This window comes from Drosophila suzukii, assembly GCF_043229965.1.
Source record: "Drosophila suzukii chromosome 2 unlocalized genomic scaffold, CBGP_Dsuzu_IsoJpt1.0 scf_2c, whole genome shotgun sequence".
NCBI lineage: Eukaryota > Metazoa > Arthropoda > Insecta > Diptera > Drosophilidae > Drosophila > Drosophila suzukii.
The window spans coordinates 38,414,684-38,426,814 of record NW_027255896.1 but is presented as its reverse complement, the minus strand read 5'-3'; the positions used below and the strand labels follow the sequence as shown (position 1 = coordinate 38,426,814).

The 12,131-nt window shown below is 32.5% G+C and overlaps 1 protein-coding gene across 9 annotated transcripts in view; it reads left to right on the top strand.

Moving 5' to 3' along the window:
* LOC139354527 (proton-coupled zinc antiporter SLC30A2-like) overlaps positions 1-12,131 on the top strand; it is a 407,471-nt gene that overhangs the window by 222,747 nt on the left and 172,593 nt on the right. Inside the window, exon 6 of one of the 9 annotated variants that reach the window (XM_070998780.1) lies at positions 891-1,230. The exons of the other annotated variants lie outside the window; for them this stretch is intronic. Within the exon in view, the coding sequence (XP_070854881.1) occupies positions 891-900 (10 nt within the window). The 3' untranslated portion in view covers positions 901-1,230. Of the gene's footprint in view, positions 1-890; positions 1,231-12,131 lie in introns of those variants that run through there. 9 annotated transcript variants of the gene reach the window in all.

Here is a 12,131-nt window from a genome sequence, read left to right as displayed (position 1 = left end):
TGCACACTCAGAGCTCAAGATATTGAACATGAAACAGAAGCAGTAAGACAAATTTCGTTTTATCATGTAAGAGAAAGGAAACATATAACCAATTGAAAAACAAGATTTACTTTCCAAAATTGTTAGAGTTGGTGCAAATGGTTATAAATCAATGCGATTTTTGCAAAGAAATAAAATATGATAGAAATCCTATTAAAAATAAATTCAGTAAAACGGAAACCCCATCAGATAAAAATCAGATAATACACTTGGATACATATGTAATAAAAAATATACACATTTTTTAACGACCATAGATAAATTTTCAAAGTTCGCAGCAGTATACCCATTAAATGATAGAAATCATATCACTATAGTAGAACAATTGGAGGAACATTTTACGAAAATAGGCAAACCAGGTAAAATAATAGCTGATAACGAATTTGATTCATTCAGGATTAAAGAACTACTAAGACAAGAAGGGATAGAATTAAACTTAACAAAACCGAATAGTCACACTGGCAATTCAGATGTAGAAAGACTACACAATTCACTAGCAGAAAAGTTTAGAATAACATATAAAACGGAAGCGTCGAATATGTCAGTAAAACAAATTATGCAGAGAGCAGTGAGAAATTACAGTGAAAGATATCACTCCACAATCAAATGTACCCCCAGCGAAGCCTACAACAATAAGATAGAATTGACAAAAATAAAAGAAAATATAGATAGCGCTAAACAAAAAATGTTAGAAAAGCACAACGGCAACAGGGAGCATTATGAAGAAAAACGAGAAGAGGGTTTTATAAAGAACTACAAGGCAGTCAGACACAAAGAAGCTCCGAAATTCAAAAAAGCAAATCTCGGTAATATTGACCCAATAAATATTAAACGCCCTTATAAATTTACAGAAAATACTAACGACGACTATGTTGCTGACGACAATACTAATGACAATGGCAATAACAACAACAGCGGGAACACTAACGATTCAAGAAATACCTGATCAGGACGGGTATGCGCAAATAGAGATGAAAAATCAAGATATAATTATCACAACAGATATAGTAGTACATATAATAAACTTAAAAGATATTGACAATATTTTGAACGAAATAGGAAAAAACATAGAAATGACAAACAATGACAACAAACACATATTACAATCGGAACTAACTGAAACAAAAAACAAATTGTATACCCTATATGGAAACCACAATCGCGAAAGAAGAGGATTAATTAATGTAGTAGGTAGTTCAGCAAAATGGTTGTCTGGAACAATGGACGATAAAGACAGGAAAGAAGTTGAGAATCATATCTCTACATTTAAAGAAAACATGCAGGAAACAGATGAAGCATTAAACAAGCAAATTTACATAAATACGTATTTCAATGATACAATAAAATACATTGAACAAATAGTTTAATCAGATAGAGAGGCAATAGAGAGACAATTGAATGCATTTAGCGCATTCGAAAATAACAGATACCAGGAGAACTTAGATTACGACCAACAGATAAAAATTCAGTTAATAAAAAAAAAGATTGAACATTTGCAGGATAACGTTGCTTCTGCTAGATACAATATATTACATCCCAGCATATTAACAGATCACGAAATAAAAAAATACAATATCGATTTCAACAAACTAAACCATATAAAGTTAGCTACGGCTATGTTCAGAAATAATCTTTTAGTATTCGCAATAGAAATACCAAAAAACTTTATAACAGTAAAAATACAACAGATAATACCGATGCCTAATGAAGAAAACTTTGAAATAGATCAGGAATCAGAACTGATATTTAACTATAAAAATTCAACATACACCTATAAAACAAATAAAAAATTAAAAGAAATGCGAAAAAGTAAACATTGTGTATTTAAGAAAAGTTGCAAACTGATACAAAGAAATGAAATGCAAATATTAGAACTAGACGAAGAAACCGTAGTAATTAAGAATGCTAAAAATGAAACATTATATCAAAATTGTAACAGCAATGAAATTAAAATGAAAAAAAATATTCTAATACACTTTACAAATTCTACAATAGGTATAGAAAATAATTTTTTTACAAATTCATACGAATTAGATAAGAAAAGAATTTTATATGAGAAATCAAACCAAACTCAAAATTTTACTAAACAAATCACTTTTGAGAAAACATTGGAAAATAATAAGATTAACTGGTCGAACATAAGAAAATTAAAAACACATAAAGACATAAATTATTTTTTTAATGCAACCATACTTTTGTTAATAATTGTATTATTTGCTTACATTATTTTAAAACACAAGAAAATTAAAATTCAGCTCAATAACAATAGAATTCAGGAGAATTCTTATCTAAAAGGGGGAGAAGTTACGTATAACCCCACTTCACTTCCCACATATGTCCAAAACCCAATTTCTTCTTTACCACCTCTTAATAATAAAGTACAAGAATTGCTTAACTCATTAAATGCTAAATAAACAATATATTAAAGTAATACAGCAAACAGGAAATGCACAGGTTAACGATCTGGCACATGTCAACCAAAATAAGTTCTAAGAAAATATAAAATCCAAATAAGCAATATAACACAGTAAAGAGGAAATCCATAGTTCATCGATCGTTATTAAATTCAGGCTAACTAGAGGCCAACGATCTTACACATGTCGACCAGAATAATTCGTAAGAAAACCTAATAAGCACTTCTGTAAACCTAAATTAAGTTTTCTTTAAAACATTATCAATAAAGAATATTCAGTTGATTTTTGCCCACCAAACCCGCTTGACGTGTTTTACTTACAAATAATTAATTTTTTTAAAACTTCGCAACTCCTTAAACAAAATTGGCGCAGTCGGTAGGATCGTTTTTAATTAAAGAGGGTCCAGTGATTATTCAAATCGAACTTAACGTGAAGAGAAAAAAAAATATAACAAAAAATTTTTTGTGATAAATAAAAAATACAAAAAGTCAGCGAACAGAAGCGAACTAAAAATCAGTCCGCTAAGTGAACGTGGTGCAGTGCATAGAAAAGTGCATTGATCAAAGCAAAACCAGACCAAGCAGCGCAACAGCATTAAATCCAACTAAAAATCAGTGGATTAATGCCTGTAGAGATCGAACTAAAATCGACTTAGACAGCGCTAAGAAGGAAATCAACTCAACCTGGATATAAGAAGGCAGCGAAGGATCGCTTCATACGACAATAGCAGGATGGCTCACGATAACGGCCAGATGCCCCAAGCGGATCTTTTGGAACAATTGGCCATAAGGGAAAGACAGCTGGAGAAACTGCAACAAGCGTATGTACAGCTCCAAGGAAATGGAAACAACCCAGCCCAACAAGAGCGGTTGTTCAAAAACATCAATCGTTTGGCAACCTTTACGGGAACCGGGGAAATCTCCATCAACTCCTTCTTCAGTAGCGTGGAGTACCTGTTACAGACGGTAGAGGACCCACAACTCAAGAGAGAAGCCACAAGGACAATATTCTACAGGACAATTCAGGGTCAAGCAAAGGATGCAGTAATAAATATCCCGGAGCCGGACAACTGGGACCTGATAAAAGCCACCTTGAAGTTAAGGTACAGACCAGACACGGAGCCGCACCAAATCTACAAGAGGATATGTGACCTGAGAGTGAATTCGGTGAGCGAGATTGCAGTAGAAATTCAAAATATAAAATATAAAAATGATGAATTAATTGTGTATCATATGAATGATAATTTTATAGATTTAAGTAATGTCGAAAGTTTATTAGTTAACACAGCCAAAGAAATGATACAAGGCACTTTACTAGACAAGATCTACGAAGTCAGAGATTTAAGCACTATATTAAAGATAATGATGCAACGCAGATATGAGAATAGTTGCATTAGGTATCAGTATAGGAAAGGTAGACCTAATCAAAACAATTACAGGAACAACAACCAGAATACCAATCAACAATATAATCAGCAAAACAATACAATGCAAAATGTACATCGAAATTATCAGAGCAACAATTCAGGACAAGTTAGACAGAACAATACCCCTCAGAATTTTAGAGGCAATAACTCCGGACAAAGTAGACGATATCAAAATAATCAGTGGAATCAACAAGCAGGATCACATCAGTCTAGGCAAAATAGGCCAGCGAATGTGGTACCTATGGAGGTAGATAACATAGAATCCAACCAACACCAAAACTTTACCGACCAAAGCAGATACGAAAATGACAACTACAACAGTGACCATAACTCGAACAGTAAACACGATAATAATCAAATGGAAAACTATCCACAGGCAGAAATCAATAATACGGTTTTTTTTACGAAGCCGCCTCGGATGGGTTACCACTAATAGAACTTAACATAGACAAACAGAAATACGTGGCCTTAATAGACACAGGAGCCACCTTGAGTTTAGTTAGCGACCAGATTAACGGTTACAGAAAAATGAGACTAAATACGCCCATACCATACACTACAATTAACAGCAAAGACGTAATAGCGTACAAAATTCATACCACAGCCCCAAAAGAATTTAACTTACCAAATAACGCAAGAGTACGATGGAAATTAGCCCCGCTTAAGGGAAGAAAATACAATTTTATCATAGGGATAGACCTCCTTAATTTTTTGAATGCATTTATAAACATTGAGAGGAAGGTTTTAATTTTAAATCAAAAAGAAAACGTAATTATAAATAATCCATATCAATACGAAGAAGTTTCTGTATTAGAAAGTAGCAGTAAAAACTTAGAGAATTTGAAACTCGACCACTTAAACGAAGAAGAAGTCAGAGAAATTAAAGTCATTGTACAACGATTTAGCAAACTTTTTTTTAAGGAGGGAGCCCAACTAACTAGTACGACAGAAATTGAACACGAAATACGGACCAATACAGAGGAACAGTTAAACTCAAAACCTTATAGATACCCACCACAACACGAGGAAGAAGTTAGGAAACAAATAAAAGAAATGGAAGAACAGGGTATAATTAGAAAGAGTAATTCAAGATACTCTAGCCCACTTATAGTAATCCCGAAGAAGATCGACATCTCAGGAAAGAAAAAGTTTAGGATAGTAATAGACTACAGGAAGTTAAATGAAATAACCATAGACGACAAATTTCCGATTCCGAACATTAATTCTATTTTGGATAAACTAGGAAGAGCTCTATACTTCACTACAATAGATTTAGCCAAAGGCTACCATCAGATCTTAGTCCGAGAATCAGACAGAAAAAAAACGGCATTCGTAACGCCACATGGACTATATGAGTTTATAAGAATGCCATTTGGGTTGAAAAATGCCCATGCCACATTCCAAAGACTTATGAATGAAATACTTAGGGATCACATTAATAAAAAATGCGTCGTGTATCTAGACGATACACTTATTTTCAGCACCTCATTAAGAGAACATATTCAAGCTATTAACGAAATATTCCAAATATTAGAAAAGAAAAATTTTAAAATACAGATTGACAAGTGTAACTTCATGAAAAAGGAAACTGAATTTCTAGGACATATCCTTACAAAAGAGGGCATTAAGCCAAATCCAAATAAGATCGCAATCATAGAAAAATTACTGTTACCACGAACAGAGAAGCAAATAAAAAGCTTCTTAGGTATAACAGGTTATTACAGAAAATTTATAAAAGATTATGCTAAAGTAGCACAGCCAATAACGAAGTATTTGAAAAAAAATGTTAAAATAAATCTAAAAGACCCCACCTATGTCGAAGCATTTGAAAAATTAAAACATTTAATCAGTTCTCACCCAATTTTAAGATATCCCAATTTTGAAAAAAAAATTTACATTAACTACAGATGCATCAAATTATGCAATTGGATCTGTCCTATCTCAAGACGGTCATCCAATCTGCTTTGCATCAAGAACGCTAAACAATCATGAAAAAAATTACTCAGCAACAGACAAAGAATTCCTAGCAATACTATGGAGCGTCAATTATTTCAGACCATACCTTTACGGGAATAAATTCAAAATATTAACTGACCACCAGCCAATAAAATTCTTACACTCAAAACATAAAGGTAAAGATATTTCACCCAGACACCAGAGATGGTTATTAAAATTAGGAGAATATCAATTTGAGATAGATTACTTGAAAGGAAAAGAGAACAGAGTGGCAGATTTTCTTAGCAGACTGGAAGACAGCGACCTCACGAACAAAACCGAAAACGAAAGAGACAATGAATACAAAGATAATATTTCAGACATGAACATGAGAGCAAACATTGAAGATAATCTCTCAACATCAACAGTACACTCAGCCGAAGAAAATTTACACAATCATTTTTATATAAAAGAGGAAATAGTTAACAAATATAAAACACAAATAATTATTACAGACAGTATAACAGACGAGTATAAAACAATACATGGAAAATCAATAATATTTAAAGCAAAACATGACTTTCCAACAATGGGAGATATTTTCAGGAAATATATACACAAAGGAAAAGTCGGAATCTATTCAGAATTATCGTATCAAGAGTATAACATAGTACAAGAAAAACTAATAGAAATGTTTTCAGACAACAAACAATTAGAATTCATAAAATGCACACTCAGAGCTCAAGATATTGAACATGAAACAGAAGCAGTAAGACAAATTTCGTTTTATCATGTAAGAGAAAGGAAACATATAACCAATTGAAAAACAAGATTTACTTTCCAAAATTGTTAGAGTTGGTGCAAATGGTTATAAATCAATGCGATTTTTGCAAAGAAATAAAATATGATAGAAATCCTATTAAAAATAAATTCAGTAAAACGGAAACCCCATCAGATAAAAATCAGATAATACACTTGGATACATATGTAATAAAAAATATACACATTTTTTAACGACCATAGATAAATTTTCAAAGTTCGCAGCAGTATACCCATTAAATGATAGAAATCATATCACTATAGTAGAACAATTGGAGGAACATTTTACGAAAATAGGCAAACCAGGTAAAATAATAGCTGATAACGAATTTGATTCATTCAGGATTAAAGAACTACTAAGACAAGAAGGGATAGAATTAAACTTAACAAAACCGAATAGTCACACTGGCAATTCAGATGTAGAAAGACTACACAATTCACTAGCAGAAAAGTTTAGAATAACATATAAAACGGAAGCGTCGAATATGTCAGTAAAACAAATTATGCAGAGAGCAGTGAGAAATTACAGTGAAAGATATCACTCCACAATCAAATGTACCCCCAGCGAAGCCTACAACAATAAGATAGAATTGACAAAAATAAAAGAAAATATAGATAGCGCTAAACAAAAAATGTTAGAAAAGCACAACGGCAACAGGGAGCATTATGAAGAAAAACGAGAAGAGGGTTTTATAAAGAACTACAAGGCAGTCAGACACAAAGAAGCTCCGAAATTCAAAAAAGCAAATCTCGGTAATATTGACCCAATAAATATTAAACGCCCTTATAAATTTACAGAAAATACTAACGACGACTATGTTGCTGACGACAATACTAATGACAATGGCAATAACAACAACAGCGGGAACACTAACGATTCAAGAAATACCTGATCAGGACGGGTATGCGCAAATAGAGATGAAAAATCAAGATATAATTATCACAACAGATATAGTAGTACATATAATAAACTTAAAAGATATTGACAATATTTTGAACGAAATAGGAAAAAACATAGAAATGACAAACAATGACAACAAACACATATTACAATCGGAACTAACTGAAACAAAAAACAAATTGTATACCCTATATGGAAACCACAATCGCGAAAGAAGAGGATTAATTAATGTAGTAGGTAGTTCAGCAAAATGGTTGTCTGGAACAATGGACGATAAAGACAGGAAAGAAGTTGAGAATCATATCTCTACATTTAAAGAAAACATGCAGGAAACAGATGAAGCATTAAACAAGCAAATTTACATAAATACGTATTTCAATGATACAATAAAATACATTGAACAAATAGTTTAATCAGATAGAGAGGCAATAGAGAGACAATTGAATGCATTTAGCGCATTCGAAAATAACAGATACCAGGAGAACTTAGATTACGACCAACAGATAAAAATTCAGTTAATAAAAAAAAAGATTGAACATTTGCAGGATAACGTTGCTTCTGCTAGATACAATATATTACATCCCAGCATATTAACAGATCACGAAATAAAAAAATACAATATCGATTTCAACAAACTAAACCATATAAAGTTAGCTACGGCTATGTTCAGAAATAATCTTTTAGTATTCGCAATAGAAATACCAAAAAACTTTATAACAGTAAAAATACAACAGATAATACCGATGCCTAATGAAGAAAACTTTGAAATAGATCAGGAATCAGAACTGATATTTAACTATAAAAATTCAACATACACCTATAAAACAAATAAAAAATTAAAAGAAATGCGAAAAAGTAAACATTGTGTATTTAAGAAAAGTTGCAAACTGATACAAAGAAATGAAATGCAAATATTAGAACTAGACGAAGAAACCGTAGTAATTAAGAATGCTAAAAATGAAACATTATATCAAAATTGTAACAGCAATGAAATTAAAATGAAAAAAAATATTCTAATACACTTTACAAATTCTACAATAGGTATAGAAAATAATTTTTTTACAAATTCATACGAATTAGATAAGAAAAGAATTTTATATGAGATATCAAACCAAACTCAAAATTTTACTAAACAAATCACTTTTGAGAAAACATTGGAAAATAATAAGATTAACTGGTCGAACATAAGAAAATTAAAAACACATAAAGACATAAATTATTTTTTTAATGCAACCATACTTTTGTTAATAATTGTATTATTTGCTTACATTATTTTAAAACACAAGAAAATTAAAATTCAGCTCAATAACAATAGAATTCAGGAGAATTCTTATCTAAAAGGGGGAGAAGTTACGTATAACCCCACTTCACTTCCCACATATGTCCAAAACCCAATTTCTTCTTTACCACCTCTTAATAATAAAGTACAAGAATTGTTTAACTCATTAAATGCTAAATAAGCAATATATTAAAGTAATACAGCAAACAGGAAATGCACAGGTTAACGATCTGGCACATGCCAACCAAAATAAGTTCTAAGAAAATATAAAATGCAAATAAGCAATATAACACAGTAAACAGGAAATGCATAGTTCATCGATCGTTATTAAATTCAGGCTAACTAGAGGCCAACGATCTTACACATGTCGACCAGAATAATTCGTAAGAAAACCTAATAAGCACTTCTGTAAACCTAAATTAAGTTTTCTTTAAAACATTATCAATAAAGAATATTCAGTTGATTTTTGCCCACCAAACCCGCTTGACGTGTTTTACTTACAAATAATTTATTTTTTTAAAACTTCGCAACTCCTTAAACAAAATTCGAGGGTATGTGTATGTACTTGAGTTTGGCTGAGCGGCCGGAGTGTGCAACAGAATGCTGACACTTGCACTTTCTTTGAGCGCGCCGATCGACTCATGTTTCGGCCACTTAGGTTTTTGACCGAGCCTTTTGTTTATATAAACACTGCAACAAAGTGTTACAGTGTGTTTGTTTCAAGTACTCTTGGTACATTAGATATTCGATATAAGTGCATACTACATCTCCCTCCTTTTGAAAAATAACGTAATATTATGAAGTTATTTTGTTAATATATTTTACTTAAAGAAATATTTATTTTTTTTGTGTTTAATCTTTTTTTTTTAAATTTCTTATTTATTTTTTTTTTTTAAAGAGAATGGAATTGGGAATAATATACGTATTAACAGAAGAAGTATTTCTAAGTCATGGAGTGTAAAAGTATTTCTAAGCATGGCCATGCTAAATGCAATTATGAAATAAATGTTTTTAATCTATCTTTATGTACTATTTGTTATACCCGTTACTCGTAGAGTAAAAGGGTATACTAGATTCGTCGGAAAGTATGTAACAGGCAGAAGGAAGCGTTTCCGACCCCATAAAGTATATATATTCTTGATCAGGATCACTAGCCGAGTCGATCTAGCCATGTCCGTCTGTCCGTCTGTCCGTCTGTCCGTCTGACCGTCTGTCCGTCTGTCCGTCTGTCTGTCCGTCCGGATGAACGCTGAGATCTCGGAAACTATGAGAGCTAGGCTATTGAGATTTGGCGTACAGATTCCTGAGCTTCTTACGCAGCGCAAGTTTGTTTCAGTAGACTGCCACGCCCACTCTAACGCCCACAAACCGCCCAAAACTGTAACTCCTACAGTTTTGATGCTAGATAGAAAATTTTAACTGAAATGTATTGTTCTCATCAATACCTATCGATTGACCTAAAAAAAAGTTTGTCACGCCCACTTAAACGCCCACAAACCGCGAAAACCTGTGACGCCCACAATTTGCATGCTAGATAAAAAATTTTAACTGAAATGTATTGGTGTCGTCAATACCTATCGATTAATCCACAAATAATTTTGCCACGCCCACTCTAACGCCCATAACGCTTAAATCTGTCTACCGCCGGTAGGTGGCGCATTTTAATTTCGCTTTGCTGCTTGCATATCTCCATTTCCCTTTGAGTAACGGGTATCTGATAGTCGAGGTACTCGACTATAGCGATCTTCCTTGTTTTAACTGAAATCCTCATCATCACTTTCTGGTGGTAAATCTGGAAACTCAAATTTTTCCGGACGTGAGTGATCGTACTTTGATGTTGATTTGGATGTGCTGGGTTTCATATCAATCCAATCAGTGGTTTGGGATTCCATTGTTCTGGTTGTAATAGGATTCGCTTTTTGTTCATTTTTAAAATTCCATGATTTATTACGTTTTTTATTTTGATAGTAACTTAATTCTTGACGAATTTTGAGCCATTTTTCGATATTCTTATTCAAAATTGCTAAAAATTTTATATTTATTAATTTATTTCCTCTATCATTGTTTATCAATTTCTGGTAGCTGTTAGTATGCATTAAAATTACTTTGCTTAAATTATGTTTATTTGTAATCATTTTTTAATAGTTTTCCAAAAATTCCAGAAAGCAATGAAGTTATTAGAATCGGTAGAAATCCCCCTTTTTGAATAAGGACTTTTCTCTTAGAGTTTAATGTACGCTTTGGGCACGAAAGGTAGCGCAATGCATTTTTATACTTTTTTAGAGCATTAAGATGGGATTTAGAAACTTTATGGTACAATCTCTACTATTGTTTTTACCAGGTCACTATTACTATTGCTCATAATTGCCTTACGTAGTCTATTGTCGGCCTTTTTGAGCACATACAATAAATGTTTATTCGCTTTCAAGCGATTTAGGCTCTTTTTGTAAACCATTTTCATTTGAATAGCACACAGAATATTCTGAATTAAAAATGTCAGATCTAAATCTTAAGAGATCGTTAATTCCCTGAGTGAGATCAATAAGTAGATATCCGTGAGGTTGCTCCGTTACTTCTTTATATATTCTAAATAGCTCCGTTGGGATTTCTGGGTAAATTTGTCTTGCTAAACATTGAAATTGAAGCTTATCACGAGGATTTTTGAAAGCAACAATGTATTTGGTATTTAGTGAAATATCTCTGGTGTGCGAAAATTTATGAAATATGTTCTGAGTTACCACTGTTACTGATAAATTCCTATGGTGTGATCCTTTTGTAAACAGCTCACACACATTTTTATTAAAGGCTCCCATCATCAAGTCGTCCAATATATTCATATATTCCTTTAAAATATTCAATCTTTTCGAAATTGGGCTTGGCACTCTCCTCTGCATAACACCAAATAATTCGATCTATTGAAAAAAAAGTTTGTCACGCCCACTTAAACGCCCACAAACCGCGAAAACCTGTGACGCCCACAATTTGCATGCTAGATAAAAAATTTTAACTGAAATGTATTGGTGTCGTCAATACCTATCGATTGATCCACAAATAATTTTGCCACGCCCACTCTAACGCCCATAACGCTTAAATCTGTCTACCGCCGGTAGGTGGCGCATTTTAATTTCGCTTTGCTGCTTGCATATCTCCATTTCCCTTTGAGTAACGGGTATCTGATAGTCGAGGTACTCGACTATAGCGATCTTCCTTGTTTTTTATTTTTGTTATTTATTATAGTTATGATATCTGTATCTCCTATTTGTTCTACCCTATAAGGACCTGTATATTTCGAATCTAACTTATGTCCTGTTTCATTTT